This window comes from Astatotilapia calliptera, chromosome 3 (assembly GCF_964374335.1).
Source record: "Astatotilapia calliptera chromosome 3, fAstCal68.1, whole genome shotgun sequence".
NCBI lineage: Eukaryota > Metazoa > Chordata > Actinopteri > Cichliformes > Cichlidae > Astatotilapia > Astatotilapia calliptera.
The window spans coordinates 645489-667073 of NC_137424.1; the positions used below are offsets into that span (position 1 = coordinate 645489).

General features: G+C 43.8%; 1 protein-coding gene and 1 long non-coding RNA gene across 2 annotated transcripts in view; both read left to right on the forward strand.

The window, feature by feature from the left end:
• The window catches only part of LOC145426168 (uncharacterized), a 537068-nt gene that overhangs the window by 490605 nt on the left and 24878 nt on the right, over positions 1 to 21585 (forward strand). The window lies entirely within an intron of this gene.
• Positions 1 to 21585, forward strand: part of LOC145426125 (protein NLRC3-like) — a 77062-nt gene that overhangs the window by 41626 nt on the left and 13851 nt on the right. The window contains exon 5 of the mRNA XM_080299647.1: positions 15880 to 16053. Within this exon, the coding sequence (XP_080155773.1) occupies positions 15880 to 16053 (174 nt within the window). The remainder of the gene's footprint in view (positions 1 to 15879; positions 16054 to 21585) is intronic.

Here is a 21585-nt window from a genome sequence, read left to right on the forward strand (position 1 = left end):
ACGGATCACACCAATAAATTAAGTATCTTAATTGTGCTGCTTTAAAATAGCTTTCTAAGTTTGGGAGGGAAAGTCCACCCCATTCCTTAGTTAGTTGCAATGCTATATATCTAACTCTTGGTTTACGGCCCTTCCATATAAATCCCGAAATCATTCTGTTCCATAACGCAAATTGTTTGGCTGGTATGTGTACCGGTATAGATTGAAAAAGGAAAAGCAGTAGCGGAAGTATATTCATTTTAATCAGGTCAGTCCTATTATACAGATCAAGTGGCAGTAGGCTCCACCTTTGAATGTTTTCTTTCAGTTCCCTTGTAATTGGTGAGTAGTTTATTTCATAGATTTCCGTCAGTGTTTTGGGACTCTTAATACCTAAATATTTAATTTTTTTATTATTCCAATTGAATTTAGACATACTTTTGATCTTTGTTGTGGGTACATAATTGTATGTGATCACCTGTGTTTTTTGAATGTTTATTTTATATCCGGAAAGTTCTCCAAACATTTCCATCTTTGACCATAACTTAGGTAAGCTTCTTTCTGGGTCTGTGAGGGTCAGCAAAATATCATCTGCATATAAACCCGTTTTATATTCCGTATCCATATCCCTTTAATTTGTTCATCCTCCCTAATAGCTTGCGCCAGCGGTTCAATAAATAAAGCAAACAAGGCTGGGATAAGCGGACATCCCTGCCGACATCCTCTCTGCAAGTCCACTACTCCAGTTAAGCTCCCATTTATTTTTATTCTTGCTGAAGGTAATTAATATAAATTTTTAATCAGCTGAATAAAAGGGTCTCCGAAACCAAACCGCTCCATAACCAAAAATAAGTAATCCCACTGGACGGAGTCAAACGTCTTTTCTGCATCAAGGCTTAATGCAATTGATTCCCTTTGGGATTTATTAATATAATCCATTAAATGTAAGGCACGTCTTATACTGTCTTGTATCTGTCTGTTTTTGAGAAATCCTGTCTGATCTTCATCAATAATTTCTGGTATTGTATTTTTAAGCCTTTCTGCTATTATTGAGGTGAATAATCTATAATCCATATTCAGAATTGAAATTGGTCGATATGAACTGCATTCCCTTTTGTCCTTGCCCACCTTTGGAATTACTGAAATAATTGACTGTCTCCAAGATGCTGGTGACTCCCCTCCCTCCAACACATAGTTAAACCATTTTAATAATAGCGGTGATAATAACTCTCTAAAGGTTTTATAATATTCTGATGTAAATCCGTCCATACCCGGCATCTTATTTGTTTTTGTTTTTGCAATGGCTTTATCCAGTTCTTGTTTAGTAATTTGTTGCATTAGTCTTTTGTTTTGTTCCTGTCCAATATTAGGTAAATCCAGAGAATGCAAAAATTTCTGAATGTTTAGAGGGTCAGCCCCATGTGTCTCTGAATATAATTTTTCATAATAGTTTTCAAATGAGTTTTGTATTTCTTTAGCAGTGTAACACATTTTTTGAGTCTCTTCATCTTTTATACTGTAAATTCCTCTTTCTTGCTGTTTTTTAATTCTCCAGGAAAATAGTTTTTTTGCCCTAGGGCCGTAATCATAATACTTTTGCTTAACAAATCTAGCTTTTAGTTCTTCTTGTCTATCGTATATATCATTTAATTTCCGTTTTGTTAAATTTATCTCTTCCAATGTTTGAGAGTCTTTAACAGTGGCGTGTTTAGTCTCTAAATTATTTAATTTAAGTAGTAACTCATTAATTTGCATTTGTTTCTCTTTCTTTTTGTACGAGGACCACATGATCAATTTTCCTCTCATTACCGCTTTGGATGCATCCCATGTAACACTTGGGGACACCTCTTGATTATCATTTAGTTCACAATAGTTTTTATACTCATTTCTTACGAATTGTATACACTTGGTATCATTTAACAAGATCTTATTCAGCTTCCAGCTAGTCTGCTTTATTTCAGTCTCCAAATGTATAGACAAGTAAACACCTGCATGGTCTGATACATCTTTTACTCCTAGGTTACATCTGAGAATTCTATGTCTATCAGTGTTAAACATAAAAATAATCTAACCTGGAGTGTACTTTATGGGAGTATGAGAAAAACGTATAGGCTCTTTCCTTGGGATGTAGCCCCCTCCAAACATCTATCATATTTCCTTCTACAAGAAGCTTTTTAACTGTTTTTGTCTCCCTAGTCGTCCTTTTAGTTTTGTTGTTGGAATCTAATTGGGGCTGTAGTTGTATATTCCAATCCCCACCACAGATAAGGGTTCCCTTGGTGTGTTCCGCGATCAGATTAAATAATTTCTTAATAAATTCCTGATCATTGCCTAGCGGCCTGTAAACATTTAACAGAGTCACTAGTTTATGATCAATTTGACCCACTACCATAACGTATCGTCTTTTTCTATCCCTTATTTGTTGAATTAATTGAAAATTTATTTTATTAGCAATCAGTATTGTAACCCCCCTTGCACACTTTTGTCTCTATGATGAGTAGTATACATGTTTGAACTCCAAGCGTTTTAACTGCTCATGTTCCATATTGTTTAAATGGGTCTCCTGCCAAGATACTATATCATGCCTTTCCCTTCTCATTTTCGTTGCTATCTTTTTCCTCTTAATGGGGTTTTGAAGACCATTAACATTCAATGATATTATCCTATATTCCTGGAATGACATGGTTTTCTCCTAAGATACCATCTATGAGATAAACTCTCCCCGCCCCGAGCGATCAGTCCTGAAAAAAACGACCTGTGCCTTGAAAAACAACAATTGGACTTACAAACTACATATGACTTCCAAATAAGAAGTGAAAAACTAACTTCTAAATCAGCGAGGGGGATTCTCCTTGCGGAGGGCCCCTCGTGGGAGTATGGTGTCCGTTCCGGTTCCATCACAACTCCCAATGGGTGGTGACAGCGTGCTTCACTCATCTCAGTTCGGTGGTCCTTTGCTTAAACTCTCTCAAACCACAGCTGTCTACTGATAAATTAACAGGATAACTATCCTAATATACTTGTTGAACTATAATAATAATAATAACATCTGTCTATAATTATTCATAAAGTTTTTCCTTGACTCTATTTAACAACCATAAACGGAGTGTTTACTCACAAGAAGCTTCTCAACTAGTTTAGTCTTTCAGATGAGATGAATGATCAGAATCATCAGAATACTTTATTAATCCCGAAGGAAATTAGGGTTGAGCCTATGATGAAATGAAATGATGAAATCTCTTGAGTTTTTCCCGTGCCCATTTAACATCCACAGCTCTTCTCGGAAATCGGATATCCTTTTCCTTTAACGTTTTCCGCAGCGGGGCGTATTCCTTTCGTTTCTGGATGATTTCTGCCGGGTAGTCGTGATCCACATAAATCCGACGTCCGTCTATGCGTATATCCTTCTTCATCCATGCGTTTTTCAACACTTGCACTTTGATGCTATATTCGAGGAAGCAGACCATCATGGATCTGGGAGGCACGTGTGAGGGAGGCCTCTGACCGAGTGATCTATGGCAACGTTGTATCCCGAACTCCAGGTCCTGCAAATCTAGTTCAGTTTTGAAGAGCTTCTCCACATATTTTGTCGGGTTATCAGATTCCTGGCCCTCCGGTATTCCAAATATACGAAGGTTGTTCCTCCGAGACCGAGCTTCTAATTCAGTTAGTTTAGCCAGCATGCGTTGTTGTTCCTCTAGGGTCTGAAGGAGCACCTCCCTAGCACTCGTGCTCCACTCCTCCACCTCCCCCACTCATTGCTCTATTTATTCTACTCTCATCTCCATGTTTTTCAAATTGGCCCCTACCTCATCCAACTTCTTATTCATCTCCTCTTTAAAGCTCCAAAATTCTTGCTTCATGTCGCCCCTCGCCGTCTCCCAAGCATCGCTGAAGTGTTTTTTCATATTCGTGTGACTTGTCATAATTTCCTCTCGGATAGCCTCCATGCTAGCTTGGAGGGCGGCCATCGTGGTCTGGGTGACTTCATTCCCGTCTCCTGTCGCCATTTCCTCACTCTCTTCGTCAGTTTTCCTTTCTGTGGTTTTTATCTTTTTAGTTTTATATTTCCCCATAAATATTTATCAGGACTTAATGTTATCTGTGTTGGAAAAATGGGGGAATACTGGACCGTCACCAAGAGCTCCCAACTATGCTCCGCCGCCATACCTGGAAGTCTCTCCCTCTTTTTATTTCTCTCTGATTGTGTAATAAAAGTATGAACATGTATTTATAAGTTACACGTGTGTTTGAATCCTGCAGCTTATCACACGTTTGATTTCCATGTGTGACAACTGCAAGTGTCCAGAGTGAGGACAGACTGAGGGACCCACTGCTGCACATCATCTGTGAGGCTTTGCACCCCTGATGATCCACCAGGACAAACTCAGCAGTGTGTGAGGAAGAGGAGGAGGAAGAGCCAGCAGCAGCTGACAGATGGAGAGAATAGACAGACTGTTCCCTGTTTGTGAAGGACTGCTAGGAAAGTTTAGAATAACTAATTGTCTGTCCTGAATCAGTCTTATTAGGTGATGTTAAAATAATTTTATCATTCCAGTGTTTTCAGTGTGGGAGAAAGTACTCAGGGCCTTCAAGTTAAACACTATGAAAGGCAGAAACAAGTTTAATATTCAGAAACCTAAAGTATGTATCAGCAGCAGAATGGACCTAAAAATAAATGTTTGTTTCAGTTCTATGAAGCTTTGAGTGTTATGTAATAGTATTAGTATTTGTATTAGTACTGCTGTGTTTGTTGCATCATATTGCTGTAATTGTTTATATGCTTTATATATTCTGAGCTAAGTTGATCTATAGTGTTACATCATATTCTATAAGGATGTTATGTGTTTGTGTACTTTCTGCCCAGTCTGACCCATTTAGCAGAAGTCAGCCTGTTTAAAGCTCTGATATGTATTCTGTATGACTTAAAGCAGTTATGACATGGTCTGATTTTCTCACCCAATAAAGGAATATTTAATATATCAGTCTACTCTTCATTCTATCAGAAACTGTTTTCACAGCTCGTACATTTTCCTTTTTACACATGTACGTAAGCATTGAGCCAAATGTAATAATGCCATCATATTAAACGAACAATATTTGTCTCTTATGCATAATACATCTATATATACACTGTCAAAGATACTAATAATGGACATGTGCTAAAGAATAAAGAGAGTGTTGAGAAGATGGAAGAACATTGAGAGCTAGTGAATGTAAAAAATGCGAGAGGAGGACAGAGGAAGTGAAGAGGATTAGTACAGAGATACTAACCCCATGTTTGCCTACTGGTGGTGGTCAGAGGGTCCGGTGGCGCCAGTGTCCGGCAGCCTCGCCTCTGTCAGTGCGCCCCAGGGCAGCTGTGGCTACAATGTAGCTTGCTATCGCCAGTGTGTGAATGTGTGTGTGAATGGGTGAATGACTGAATGTAGTGTGAAGCGCTTTGGGGTCCTATGGACTAGAAAAGCGCTACACAAATGCAGGCCATTTACCATTTACCAGGAAAGTGAGGGGAGCTATGAAGAGGATGAGTGGCAAGACTATGGCTGTGTCCCAATTCAGGGTCTGCACGCTTGAAGCACGCGCACTACGCGTACTACGTACGGTGCGTACTATAAGTACGAGAAGTGCAGAAGTGAGAGGCTTGTGAAATGGGATGGTCTAGCCTTCGTTGCACTGTTCAGGTTGCCTAGCAACCATGATACTAACCGCGAGACACGTTGCATACAGCATTGTTTGACAGAAATGAAGGAGAAAAAATGTTTTGTTGGTCATTCATTTTTGTCATGACATCACTTTGATTAGTTGAGTATCTCTGGCTGAGACCACAGAACTGTAAAACATGATTGTTGGGCTCCATTTGTGTACTGAACAGTCATTTCAAGATCAGTTAGTAAATAACAATTAGCTGATGTTGTTCATGAGACTAAAATCATCTCACTGTGTAATGTAAATGTGTGTGTGTGTATATATATATATATATATATATATATATATATATATATATATATATATATATATATATATATATATACAGTGGGGCAAAAAAGTATTTAGTCAGCCACCGATTGTGCAAGTTCCCCCACTTAAAATGATGACAGAGGTCAGTAATTTGCACCAGAGGTACACTTCAACTGTGAGAGACAGAATGTGAAAAAAAAATCCATGAATCCACATGGTAGGATTTGTAAAGAATTTATTCGTAAATCAGGGTGGAAAATAAGCATTTGGTCACCTCAAACAAGGAAAATCTCTGGCTCTCACAGACCTGTAATGTCTTCTGTAAGAAGCTTTTCTGTCCCCCACTCGTTACCTGTATGAATGGCACCTGTTTGAACTCATCATCTGTATAAAAGACACCTGTCCACAGCCTCAAACAGTCAGACTCCAAACTCCGCCATGGCCAAGACCAAAGAGCTGTCGAAGGACACCAGGAAAAGTATTGTAGACCTGCACCAGACTGGGAAGAGTGAATCTACAATAGGCAAGCAGCTTGGTGTGAAAAAATCAACTGTGGGAGCAATCATCAGAAAATGGAAGACATACAAGACCACTGATAATCTCCCACGATCTGGGGCTCCACGCAAGATCTCATCCCGTGGGGTCAAAATGATCATGAGAACGGTGAGCAAAGATCCCAGAACCACACGGGGGGACCTGGTGAATGACCTGCAGAGAGCTGGGACCAAAGTAACAAAGGTCACCATCAGTAACACACTACAACGACAGGGAGTCAAATCCCACAGTGCCAGACGTGTTCCGCTGCTGAAGCCAGTGCATGTCCAGGCCCGTCTGAAGTTTGCCAGAGAGCACATGGATGATACAGCAGAGGATTGGGAGAATGTCATGTGGTCAGATGAAACCAAAGTAGAACTTTTTGGTATAAACTCAACTCGTCGTGTTTGGAGGAAGAAGAATACTGAGTTGCATCCCAAGAACACCATACCTACTGTGAAGCATGGGGGTGGAAACATCATGCTATGGGGCTGTTTTTCTGCCAAGGGGACAGGACGACTGATCCGTGTTCAGGACAGAATGAATGGGGCCATGTATCGTGAGATTTTGAGCCAAAACCTCCTTCCATCAGTGAGAACTTTGAAGATGAAACGAGGCTGGGTCTTCCAACATGACAATGATCCAAAACACACAGCCCGGGCAACAAAGGAGTGGCTCCGTAAGAAGCATTTGAAAGTCCTGGAGTGGCCTAGCCAGTCTCCAGACCTCAACCCCATAGAAAATCTGTGGCGGGAGTTGAAAGTCCGTGTTGCTCGGCGACAGCCCCAAAACATCACTGCTCTCGAGAAGATCTGCATGGAGGAATGGGCCAAAATACCAGCTACTGTGTGTGCAAACCTGGTAAAGACCTATAGTAAACGTTTGACCTCTGTTATTGCCAACAAAGGTTATGTTACAAAGTATTGAGTTGTATTTTTGTTATTGACCAAATACTTATTTTCCACCCTGATTTACGAATAAATTCTTTACAAATCCTACCATGTGGATTCATGGATTTTTTTTTCACATTCTGTCTCTCACAGTTGAAGTGTACCTCTGGTGCATATTACTGACCTCTGTCATCATTTTAGGTGGGGGAACTTGCACAATCGGTGGCTGACTAAATACTTTTTTGCCCCACTGTATATATATATATATGTTATATATATATGTTATATATATATGTTAAACACCCAGCACGCCCCTGCGGGCGGTTTATCCTTCAAGCTCGGGTCCTCTACCAGAGGCCTGGGAGCTTGAGGGTCCTGCGCAGTATCTTAGCTGTTCCCAGGACTGCGCTCTTCTGGACAGAGATCTCCGATGTTGTTCCCGGGATCTGCTGGAGCCACTCGCCTATCTTGGGAGTCACCGCACCTAGTGCTCCGATTACCACGGGGACCACCGTTACCTTCACCCTCCACATCCTCTCGAGCTCTTCTCTGAGCCCTTGGTATTTCTCCAGCTTCTCGTGTTCCTTCTTCCTGATATTGCTGTCATTCGGAACCGCTACATCGATCACTACGGCCGTCTTCTTCTGTTTGTCTACCACCACTATGTCCGGTTGGTTAGCCACCACCATTTTGTCCGTCTGTATCTGGAAGTCCCACAGGATCTTAGCTCGGTCATTCTCCACCACCCTTGGGGGCATCTCCCATTTTGACCTCGGGACGTCCAGGTTATACTCGGCACAGATGTTCCTGTACACTATGCCGGCCACTTGGTTATGGCGTTCCATGTATGCCTTGCCTGCTAGCATCTTGCACCCTGCTGTTATGTGCTGGATTGTCTCTGGGGCATCTTTACACAGCCTGCACCTGGGGTCTTGCCTGGTGTGATAGACCCCAGCCTCTATGGATCTTGTGCTCAGAGCTTGTTCTTGTGCTGCCATGATTAGTGCCTCTGTGCTGTCTTTCAGTCCAGCTTTGTCCAGCCACTGGTAGGATTAATTCTAGGCATTCCAGTATCCAGCTGTGGGGCATTGAGTCATAGGCCTTCTTGTAATCAATCCAGGCAGTGCACAGGTTGGTCAGTCTGGTCTTGCAGTCTCGGCTGATTGTTCTGTCTACCAGTAGCTGGTGTTTTGCGCCTCTGGTATTCTTGCCAATTCCTTTCTGTGTCCCGCTCATGTATTGACCCATGTGCCTGTTCATCTTAGCCGATATGATGCCTGACAGGAGCTTCCATGTAGTACTGAGGCAGGTTATTGGTCGGTAGTTGGAGGGGACCGGTCCCTTCTTGGGGTCCTTGGGGATCAGGACCGTCCGGCCTTCAGTTAGCCATTCCGGGTGTCTCTCGTTAACTAGCACCTGGTTCATTTGTGCTGCCAGACGCTCGTGGAGTGCAGTTAGCTTCTTCAGCCAGTAGGCGTGAACCATGTCGGGCCCTGGTGCTGTCCAACTCTTCATACTGGAGACCCTTTCTTGGATATCTGCCACTGTGATGGTTACTGGACCCTGTTCAGGGAGGTCGCTGTGGTCTGCCCTCAGATCTTCTAGCCACTGAGCATTGCCGTTATGGGTTGCATCCTTCTCCCATATGCTCTTCCAGTATTGCTCCGTCTCCAGCCTTGGTGGTGCTGTTCTCTTATTGTTCCCTTGCCACTGAGAGTACACCTTTGCTGGTTCTGTGGAGAACAGCTGGTTTATTCTCCTGCCTTCTATCTCTCTGGTGTACCTCCTCAAGCGGCTGGCCAAGGCTGTGAGTCTTTGCTTGGCAGTTTCCAAGGCCTCAGGTATGGACAGCTTGCTGTATTTCTTAGGCACCTTATTCGTCGCACCTTTCTGCAACTCCGTTAGTTGGCTAACCTCTCTCCGTGCTACTTTGATCTTGCCCTCTAGCCTCCTTCTCCATGGAGGGTACTGCCCCTTGTGGCTGTTCAACTTGTAGCCAAGCATCTCACTGATCACTGCTGCCGTATTGTAGATCAGCTTGTTAGTGTCGGTAATCGTGGTTGTAGGTATTGCCCGTAGTGCTGCATTAACATCATCTAGCAGACCTTCTGAGGGTACTTCACGTTATATATATATATATAAAAAAAAAAAAAAACACCCAGCACGCCCCTGCGGGCGGTTTATCCTTCAAGCTCGGGTCCTCTACCAGAGGCCTGGGAGCTTGAGGGTCCTGCGCAGTATCTTAGCTGTTCCCAGGACTGCGCTCTTCTAGACAGAGATCTCCGATGTTGTTCCCGGGATCTGCTGGAGCCACTCGCCTAGCTTGGGAGTCACCGCACCTAGTGCTCCGATTACCACGGGGACCACCGTTACCTTCACCCTCCACATCCTCTCGAGCTCTTCTCTGAGCCCTTGGTATTTCTCCAGCTTCTCATGTTCCTTCTTCCTGATATTGCTGTCATTCGGAACCGCTACATCGATCACTACGGCCGTCTTCTTCTGTTTATCTACCACCACTATGTCCGGTTGGTTAGCCACCACCATTTTGTCCGTCTGTATCTGGAAGTCCCACAGGATCTTAGCTCGGTCATTCTCCACCACCCTTGGGGGCATCTCCCATTTTGACCTCGGGACTTCCAGGTTATACTCGGCACAGATGTTCCTGTACACTATGCCGGCCACTTGGTTATGGCGTTCCATGTATGCCTTGCCTGCTAGCATCTTGCACCCTGCTGTTATGTGCTGGATTGTCTCTGGGGCATCTTTACACAGCCTGCACCTGGGGTCTTGCCTGGTGTGATAGACCCCAGCCTCTATGGATCTTGTGCTCAGAGCTTGTTCTTGTGCTGCCATGATTAGTGCCTCTGTGCTGTCTTTCAGTCCAGCTTTGTCCAGCCACTGGTAGGATTTCTGGATATCAGCCACCCCCTCTATCTGCCGGTGGTACATACCGTGCAGGGGCCTGTCCTTCCATGATGGTTCCTCGTCTCCCTCCTCTTTCTTGGGTTTCTGCTGCCTGAGGTATTCACTGAGCACTCGGTCAGTTGGGGCCATCTTCCCAATGTATTCTTGGATGTTCGTTGTCTCATCCTGGACTGTGGTGCTGACACTCACCAGTCCCCGGCCCCCTTCCTTCCGCTTAGCGTACAGCCTCAGGGTGCTGGACTTGGGGTGAAACCCTCCATGCATGGTAAGGAGCTTTCTTGTCTTTATGTCAGTGGCTTCTATCTCCTCCTTTGGCCAGCCTATTACCCCAGCAGGGTACCTGATCACGGGCAGGGCATAGGTGTTGATGGCCCGGATCTTGTTCTTACCATTCAGCTGACTCCTCAGGACTTGCCTGACCCTCTGCAGGTACTTGGTGGTTGCAGCTTTTCTAGCGGCCTCTTCATGGTTCCCATTCGCCTGCGGGATCCCCAGGTACTTGTAACTGTCCTCTATGTCTGCAATGTTGCCTTCTGGTAGTTCAATGGGGATGTGGCGTACAACACTAGAGGCCAACTCCAAGCCCATAGCACAAGTCACCATCAAGTGCGGGATCTACCAAGGAGATGCTCTGTCCCCACTGCTGTTCTGCATAGGCCTGAACCCCCTCAGTGAGATCATTAACAAGACTGGCTACGGATACAGACTACGGAACGGAGCAGTTGTCAGCCACCTCCTGTACATGGATGACATCAAGCTGTATGCCAAGAGTGAACGAGACATCGATTCACTGATCCACACTACCAGGCTATACAGCAATGACATTGGAATGTCGTTCGGACTGGAGAAGTGTAGTCGGATGGTAACAAAGAGAGGGAAGGTAGTCAGAACTGAGGGGATTGAACTACCAGATATATATATATATATATATATATATATATATATATATATATATATATATATATATATATATATATATATATATATATTACAGCAGAGAGCTTGAACTCTGGGTCAAAGATTCATATATTTCCTATCACCTTAAATCTTCACTCAATGACAATTCCTAATCACCCTACCTTGCTGAAGATCCTTTCCACCTTGATTGCGCTCTGTCTTGGAAATTGATACAAGTTCTTTCAACCTTCCCTAGTGTTCAGCATCACAAATAACTTAGTATAAGTCTTGTTGTTTTCCACTGAGCTCTCTCTTTTATTTTTTTTTTTGCTGTACTCCAAGCCTTGCAATACAGCAGTCTGTTTTCTTTATCTCCCTTACTGTCCGGTTTTTTGGTTTTTGTTTTTAGCTAACCTCTTCCTTTGAAGTTTAAAGAGCTTGGAAAGAAAAGCTTCTGGACTTCTTTAAATTTCTTGAAGACATTTAATCTGAGAAGATTCTTCAGTTCTAATAGCAATTGGTGGAGAGTCCTAGATTTTAAGCCCTATAGTAGGGTCCCCAAGAGGATCATGGGCCCCCTATTGATCCTCTGCCTAATCACACGAGCCAAGGTGTGAAACCAGGTGTGGTTCACAATCAGCCAAGGTTTTGGTGAACTCATTGTGAGGTCAAATGACCCAGGATGTGAGTGGCCCAAAGGTCATTGCTGGCGGTCTATCCTTCAAGCTCAGGTTCTCTACCAGAGGCCTGGGAGCTTGACGGTCCTATGCAGCATCTTAGCTGTTCCTAGCACTGCACTCTTCTGGAGATCTCAGATGCTATTCCTGGGATCTGCATAGCTTTGGAGTCACCACACCTAGGGCCCCAATTACCACTGGGACCAATTCACCCTCAACATCTTCTCGGGCTCTTCACTGAGCCCTTGGTATTTGTTCAACAGCTTGTGTTCCTTCTTCCTGATATTGCTGTGATTCGGTATTGTCCTCTTCTTCTGTCTACCACCACTATGTCTGGTTGGTTAGCAATAACATATTCCAATGTCATTGCTATATATCCTGGTGGTGTGGATCAGTGAATCGATGTGCCATTCACTCTTGGCATAAAGGTTGATGTCATCCATGTACAGGAGGTGGCTGACAACTGCTCCATTCCATACCACATCCCTATTGAGTTCCCGATGATGTTTTGTGCCTCTGGTATTCTTAATAGTAATTATTCTTATTATGACAGTAAATTCTACTTAAAAGCACCTTTCAATACACACAAGGACACTTAACAGTAGATTAAAACACATAATAAAACAATGACAAAACGTAGGACAATAAAAAACAAAAAAAGACACAAAATAAAATAAGCAAAAAATAATTCCTAATTCTCTCCATATACAGTAGAGCAGTCAGTTCTGTTAGCCACATTTTGAATTGAGGTACAATGTCAGACTTCCAGAGAGTCAAGATAAGTTTCTTAGCAATTACCATTCCAAACAACAAACATTGTAGTTTGTGCAGCAGAGCTGAGGTGTAAAAGGGAAGAGGAAGAGCCAAACAATGCAGTTATTAGGTCCTGATCTACATATCAGAAAACATTTAAAGATGTCCAGTCAATAGTTGTGCAATTTGGGACAAGTCCAGAATAAATGGGTAAGAGAGCCTTCTCCAAGTTTACAACAATCACATATTGGACTAATAGAAGGAATTGTATTAGCAGACATGACCTTTTTGTACCCCTTCCTGCCAGTAAACAAGAGATCTAGCATTTGCAGCCCAATAATAAAACTGAAAACGTGGAAGACCAAATCCCCCCTCAAGTTTGGATTTACATAGATGAACTTTTGATATCCTGTGAGTTTTAAAGCCCCAAGCAAATTGTAATAATACTGACAGTGTTGGGGAGTAATGGAATACATGCACCGCCGTTACGTATTTAAAATACAAAATGTGAGTAACTGTATTCTGTTACAGTTACCGTTTAAAAAGGTGGTATTCAGAATACAGTTACTTTCTTGAAATAAAGGGATTACACGGTGGTATTTTCCTGTTTCATAAGGCTATGCCCTTTCTATTTTTGGTTTCCACGGCGGTGCAAACCTAAACAAAACATGCATTAAGAGGCTCTAATGCCTGTGTCTCAATCTTGTGGCCCATGTCACCTCTACTTGCGGCCAGCATAATAACGTGAAGAAATATTTTTTTAAATTATTCACAAAATTATTTAATATGAAGGCAATAGGCAGAGTGTTACAGGCATAGCCCTAATGAATGTAGCCTCATGGGCAGTGTAGTCAGTGCTGCAGGGAGAATGGACACTCATACCCGTTATGTGTCCGTGAGCATGAGGGAGGAAGAAAAAGGGAGTGGAAAAGTACGAGTTGTCATCGCGCAGAAATGGGAGATGGAAGCATGTAAATATAATAATCACTACTGCAGCCAAAAAGAGTGCCTGACGAGCCCAGTTATAAGTAAGCTATTAAGACTCGACTGTACACTGTGTTCGTGTTTTCCTCCGAAACAATAAGTTCCGTTGGAGCAGCCTTTCAACACCTCTCTCTGTCTCTCGCTAGCAAAGCTGTCCCAGACAACAAAGTGAAGCTAGTTTTCGGCTAAAAACCCGATGTAGTAGCCAGAGGTCCCTTTAAGGTTTTACGCCTTTACGATTTGGAGCAGCAGACCTGTTTTATATAGGCGCGGAATCGTTTTCTATACGAGATCGCTGCAAAAAGTGCAGCCTTTCCTAATGTCCACCCTACTGTTACTTATTTTATTTTAAAATCTATTTGGTATTGGTATGGCGAATAGTCTTCAGTAATAGTAATAAACCACACAGCAATAGTACATCCATGTAGCTGTAAAAAGCATGATAATATATTATGTAATCCAAAGTATTTAGAATACGTTACTCTCATTGAGTAACGTAATGGAATACGTTACAAAATACATTTTGGGGCATGTATTCTGTAATCTGTTGTGGAATACATTTTAAAAGTAGCCTTCCCAACACTCACTACTGAGTCAATCAATTTGAAAATTTGCTTATTCAAAAAGATAGGCAAGTTTAAAAATAGATATAAAAATTTGGGGAGAGAAACCATTTTGATTACATTAATGCGACCTACCATGATCTTGGCCTCTAATCTCCTTCTCAATGGAGGGCACTGCTTCTTGTGGCTGTTCAACTTATAGCCAAGCACTGCTGCCATGGTGTGGATCAGCGTGTTAGTCTGGGTAAAGGTGGCTGTGGGTATCGTCTGTAGCGCTGCACTAATATAATCTAGCAGACCTACTGAGGGTACTTCACGCAGTCTTGGTAACCGGCTACGGAGGATACAGGTTTCAAGCTTGGCCATGATCCTATCTTTTAGGTCAGTTTCTCTCGCACTCAACAATCCTTCTTCTATTGCACTTGGGGCTTGGTACCCAATCTCAGGTGGGGTTGATGATATCTCCCCCCCTGACCTACCATCCTGGCTCCCACTTGCCGTAGCATGTGCGTTGTACCTCGTCAATCTCTAGCTGTAAGAGCAATCCGTTCTTCCAAATGTTGAAACACAGGATTACCCTGGGCTTTATGTACTACAAAGGTGGTTCATTTTTTTTTCAGGGAACATTGGTACAGTGCCTTCTGCTGCAGCAGGAGGACTTCCCACAGACCACCACTACATTCTCATCTAAAAACATCTCAAAGTTTATTTTGGAACACACAAACAGGATTTCTAAGATTTGCAGCTAAACAAAACCAGTCAGTCACTACAACAATAAAAACAGGCATACATCAATATTCACCTTTCTGGAAACTCTGCTGCCATTCATTTTCTTTTAATCCAGAAAATATAACTTGAAATCATTCAGAAACTAATCAACCGAGGGCTTAATATTATATGACTCAAACCTGAAACAGACTTTGTATCTCACAATGCATATTAAAAGAACACCATAAAACTATCGGCCACCTGGGTTGGCTGGAAGACTGTTTACTTAGCCTGGCAGGGCGAAGGACACTGTCTCAGCTGAACTCTGGATATACGCACATACATATATATACACATGCTCATGGACACTCATCCCCCCTCCCCCTCCAAACGCCTTCGACGCTTATTCCCTTCCGATGCTGATGGTGGATCAAGGAGACCAGCGCATATGCTGCACGCCCGGATGCACTGTCTACATTGGCTGTCTCTCACCCTTTACCCATCCCTGTTGCTTGTCATGTGTTTCTTTGGTGTATTAAGAGTTTTTTCATGTGCTCTTATGTGCAGAGGTGGGTTTTTTTTCTGTTCTCAAACTGATCTTCCTATTGGAGCTCAGTCTGGGGGAAGTTATTTTTTTTCTCTTTATCTTTCCTCATGTTGTGCATTTTCCATTGTTATACCTCTCTGACCTGTCTTCCCCATGTGATGTTTTTGTGTAATTTATGTATGGTTGGAGGGTAAGATGGCGCCGCCATTGCGTGCAATTGGTCGGCAGCCTTAACATGAAATTTCCCACTCGTGGGACTAATAAAGGTATCTTATCTTATCATCTCCTCCCTGGTTTGAATTTGTATATAGAAATAGAATGTAGTTTTCCCTGAGAAAGAATAGATTTTAATTTTTATTCCAGAGTTGGCTTTCATGGCAATTATTTAACCTTGAGTTGTTTGTCTTGTAAACATTCAACATCAAATGTGATATATCTTATCAGATATGTCTTTTTTTCAGACTGAGTGGCTGTAACCTCTCAGAGAAAAGCTGTGAAGCTCTGTCCTCAGTTCTCAGCTCCCAGTCCTTTAGTGTGAGAGAGCTGGACCTGAGTAACAACAACCTTGAAGATTCAGGACTAAAGCTTCTGGCTAATGGAATGAAGAACCAACACTGTAAGCTGGAAACCATAAGGTGAGGATTCTAACTTTTCGACTGGTGATCATGATTTAAAATATCAAGTATATTGGTTGACTGGCTACTTTGTGTAAAATGTATTGTAGAACAACATACAATTTGTCTACCCTTCTTTTTTTTTTTAAAAAAAAAGTCTGAGATATCAGACAGAAAAGCTGAAAACCATTACCATGAACCATGAAAACCTTCTCAAAACCATTAGCTCCAGATGAACGGAATAAACTTTTTGGGAATACTGGATTTAGTCTATAATTAGACTCAAAATGGCTTCTCTCAAATTGTAAAACAAATCACCCACCACTTTAATCAAACTCTAGATCATGTTCTGACATATGGCATGGAAACTAAACATTTAACAGTGTTTCCTGAAAAAACTCTTTTGTCTGGTCATTTCTGAATGACATTTAAATAAACAAAAATGGATTACACAGCAGTGGGGAATAGATTGTGTTACAGTAGTCATTTTTCTGAAAGTGCTTTAACTAAGTTTAAGGTTTCTGACATAAAAACTCTAAGAATACAAAGCACAACTCAATTGCATATTTACTGAAACTAGCACCACTGACAAACAATGATCTTTTGGGTCAGTTTCTTAATCATTAATATGCAAACTGACATGACCATTGATCAGTAGTTGTTGATCAGTGGTCATGACATTGATAACTGATCAAATACCACTGATCAATGGCCAGTTTTCAGTTTTGTTTGTCATATGCAAGTTAGCACAGGGTCAACATGCAGTCACTCAGTAGAATGTTACAGTAGAAAAATATTAAAGAGCAAAATATTAATAAAATATAGTGAAAGAAAAATGTTTTTTAGTTAAGTGATTAAATATATAAATGTAAATATAAAAATATAGAATGAGCAGTACAAATTTTTTTAGTGGCAGTTATTACAGTATTGCACTTTTTAAAATATAAATACCAATAAAGGGAAGTGACCAGTGCAGATTATACAGAGCATTTGTGAAGCTGCAGGGAGCTTCTGAGTGTTTTGTGTGTGTTTAAGTGTTGTGGTTGAGGTGTCGTATGGTTTGATGGTTGAAACAGTTTTTAAGTCTTGTACTCTGAGCAGACAGACTCCTGTAACGTCTGCCAGATGGTAACAATGAGAAGAGCTTATGTGCTGGGTGGCTGTGGTCCTTGATGATGCTGTGTGCTATGCGGAGGCATTGTTGAAGATAAATGTCCTGAATGGCAGGAAGCCTCATGCCTGTTATGTGCTCTGCTGCCTTCACCACCTTCTGTAGTGATTCACGGCTGCTGGCAGAGCAGCTTCCGTAATGACTGACTGTAATGCAGCTCGTCAGCAAGGTCTCAATTGCACACCTGTAGAAATTTGAGGTGATGTTAGAGTTCATGCCAAACTTCCTCAGCCTCCTCTGGAAATAGAGTCGCTGGCAAGCTTTCCTGATAGCAGTGTCTGTGTAAAGGGTCCAGGAGAAGTCCTCGGTGATGTTGACTCAAAGGAAATTGAAGGTGCTGGCCCTTTCAACCTTGACACTGTTAATGTGGATGGGCTGGTGTGCCCTGACTGGTCATTTCTGGTAGTCCACTATCATTTCTCTAATTTTGCTAATGTTGAAAGTCAGGTTATTTTCCAGATACCACTTACAGTGCCATCACCTCCTGTCTATAGGCCGTCTCATCATTGTCTGTGATGAGGCCTGTGATGGTTGTGTCATCCGCAAACTTGATAATGATGTTGGACTTATGTTTAGCAACGCAGTCATGTGTGAACAGGGAATAAAGGAGGGGGCTAAGCACACAACCCTGTGGCATTCCTGTGTTTAGGATGAGTGATGAGGAGGTGTGCTTACCAACTCTCACCACCTGGGGCCTGTTTGTGAGGAAGTTTAGAATCCATCTGCAGATTGGTGTTCCTAGCCCAACGGTCGACAAGCTTCGTGGCAAGTTTTGAGAGGATGATGGTGTTAAATGCAGAGCTGTAGTCGATGAAGAGTAGTCTTGCATATGTATTGCCTTTTTCCAGGTGAGTGAGGGTGGTGTGCATTGCCAGGGCGATGGCAATCCTCGGTGGCTCTGTTTGTCCAATAGGCAAACTGAAGAGGGTCCAGTTTGTCAGGGAGGAAGGAGCAGATGTGACCTTTGACCAGCCGCTTGAGGCACTTCATGATGTCAGATGTCAAGGTTCAAGGTTCAAGGTTCTTTATTATTTGTCACATGCATAGTTATACAAGTATAACACACAGTGAAATGTAGCCTGACACGCTCCTCGACATGTGCAAAAATGGGGGGGGGGGGGGGGGGTGTAGAGGAAGAACATTATATATATATATATATATATATATATATATATATATATATATATATATATATATATACACACATATAGTATATACACTGGGTGAATGTGCAGTAGTAGCAGCAAGCAGGTGAATTCTGTACATTAATATGAATAGATATCTGACTATTTTACAGGATAGACAATATAAACATATATAAAATTAAAGGAATTGAAATGTACATTGTTCCTTGGTTTAGTGTCTGGAAGAGTCCTGACTCAGTCAATTATAGATGATGTGAGAGGGTGGGTGTGTGTGTTTAGGGCACGGATGGCTTGGGGATAGAAGCTCCTCTTGAGTCTCTCTGTCCTTGCCCGGAAGATGCGGAACCTTCTACCAGATTGCAGAAGTTGGAACAGTTTGTTGCCTGGATGGGACGGGTCCTTCAGTATCTGCGCTGCTCTAGTCCGGCATCTCCTGGTGTAGGTGTCCTGAAGCGGGGGGAGAGCAATCCTGCAGCAGCGTTCTGCTGTACGGATCACTCTCTGGAGAGCTTTTTGGTCCTTCACACAGCTGTTCCCGAACCACGATGTCATGTTCTGTGTGAGGATGCTCTCCACAGCGCCTGTATAGAAAATCCTGAGGATCTTTGGAGAGACCCTGAACTTCCTCAGTTGTCGTAGGTGATACAGGCGCTGCCTAGCCTTTTTGGTCTGGACCTGAATGTGGGCAGCCCATGTCAGGTCTGAGGAGATGTGGACACCAAGATACTTGAAGGACTGCACCCTCTCCACTGGAGCTCCATTGATGATAATGGGCTTGTAGTCTCTGTGCTGACCCCTTCTGAAGTCCACCACCAGCTCCTTGGTCTTGCCGACGTTCAGCTGGAGGTGGTTGTCCTGGCACCACGATGCCAGATTCTTCACTTCATCCATTTAGGCCGCCTCATCGTTGTTGGAGATGGCACCCAACACCACTGTGTCGTCAGCAAACTTCACAATGGTGTTGGAGCCATGGGTGGCCACACAGTCTGAAGTGTAGAGGGAGTAGAGCAGTGGCGAGAGGACACATCCCTGAGGTGCTCCTGTGTTGATGGTGATGCTGTTGGAGAAGCACCTGCCCACCCTCACCACCTGAGTTCTGCCAGTGAGGAAGTCCAACACCCATGCACACAGACTGCTGTTAAGTCCCAGATCCCTCAGCTTTGTGAACAGTCTGCAGGGCACTATTGTGTTAAACGCTGAACTGTAATCAACAAACAGCATTCGCACATACTTACCCTGTTTCTTGTCCACGTGGCTGAGAGTGGTGTGTAGGACGTGGGCGATGGCATCCTCTGTGGATCTGTTGGATCTGTAGGCGAACTGCAGCGGATCTGTGGTGTCTGGGATGGAGGAGGAGATGATGTTCTTCAGCAGCCTCTCAAACACCTTCATTACTACCGAGGTCAGTGCAACTGGCCGGTAATCGTTCAGGGATGAGGGTTTGCTGTTCTTGGGCACAGGGATGATGGTGGATCTTTTGAAGCATGTGGGGACCTCAGACTTCGCCAGGGACTCGTTGAAGATGTAAGTGAACACACCTGCTAGCTGGTCAGCACAGCAGCGCAGCAGACGGCCGGTGTTGCCGTCTGGCCCCGCCGCTTTCCTTGTGTTCACTCTCCTCAGTGCCGCTCGGACGTCATGCTCCGCGATGCTGGTCACCGGTCTCTCGCTGATGACGTCACTGTCTTTGGTAGTCAGGCGGTAGATAGCATTAGCCGCCTGGCTAACCTCGAAACGGGCGTAGAACCGATTCAGCTCGTTGGTGAATGCAGAGTCGGCGTTGATCGGCGCAGTGTCCCTGGCTTTGTAGTCCGTAATGGTGCGTAGTCCGTGCCACATACTCCGTGTGTCACCCTGGTGGAAGCGGGACTCCACACGTTCCCGGTACCTACGTTTGGCATCTCTCACCGCGCACCGCACGCCGTATGAGGCCGCTTTGTAGGCGCTCATATCGCCAGTGGCGAGACCCGCGTTGTAGGAGGCGGTCCTGGCGTTTACTGCAGTGCGGATCGATCTGTCCATCCACGGTTTCTGGTTTGGGAATGTGGTGACTCTCGCAGTGGGGATAATCTCCTCCGCTAGCATATTGACGAAGCATACTGCTACTTCCGTAAACTCGTTGATGTCGACTGCGCATGCTCTGAACATGTCCCAGTCTATGTCGTTGAGTGCGTCCTGTAGCGTAGCTTCTGATTGGGCAGTCCACCGTTTTACTTCGTTCGTGGTCACGTCTTCCCTCCGTATGCTTTGTTTATACTGGGGAATGAGGAAGATGGCGTTGTGGTCAGACTTCCCAAAAGCCGGGTGTGAGACAGCTTTGTAGCCCTGCTTGTATGGTGTGTAGCAGTGATCCAAAATCCGATCCCCTCTCGTTGGACACGAGACATGCTGGTAAAAGTTTGGCATGACTTGTCTGAGGTTCGCTTTGTTAAAGTCTCCTGCTACAATGAGGGCTGCGCCCGGGTCCTTATTTTGAAGCGAGCTCAGCACATCATGTAATTCGGACAAAGCCATACCTGTGTCCGCTTGGGGTGGGATGTAGACCGCCGTGGCGATGACTGAGGTGAACTCACGGGGCAGATAGAAAGGGCGGCACTTAATGCTCAGGAACTCCAGATGTGGCGAGCAGCCGCTGGAGAGAGTAGAAATGCTCCTGGCATCACACCACTTTCTGTTTACCATGAAACACACTCCTCCACCTTTGGTTTTGTTCGACTCTGCCGTTCTGTCCGCGCGGAGCACAAAGAATGAATCCGACGGAGTTACAGCCTGGTCCGGCACGGTGGGGGACAGCCATGTCTCCGTGAAGCACAGAATGTTGCAGTCCCTCATGTCACGTTGGAAGGTGACCCTTGCTCTGAGGTCATCGAGCTTGTTCTCCATGGATTGTACATTGGCCAGTAGGATACTGGGCAGTGGTGCGCGATGCGCCTGCTGTCTCAGTCTGTTCCTAATACCAGCGCGTTTTCCCCGGCGCTTCTTTGTTCTGCGCCTCGGATGAGCGGCCCGTCCTTTGTTGTTCTCCGCGCCGCGTAGAATCTCTGGCGGCCAGGAAGGGTCAGGTTTTAAAATGTCCAAGATTAGATGTGCAACCTTGGCACCGATGTTTACAAGTGATCCGCTGTCGTATACTATAAGACTAGAGGATTTTGGGATGTAAACCAGAGCAAAAAATAAGTAAAAAACAAGAAAAGTGGATAGTCGGAGCGGAGCGGTCAGGAAGGCGTCTGGACGTGG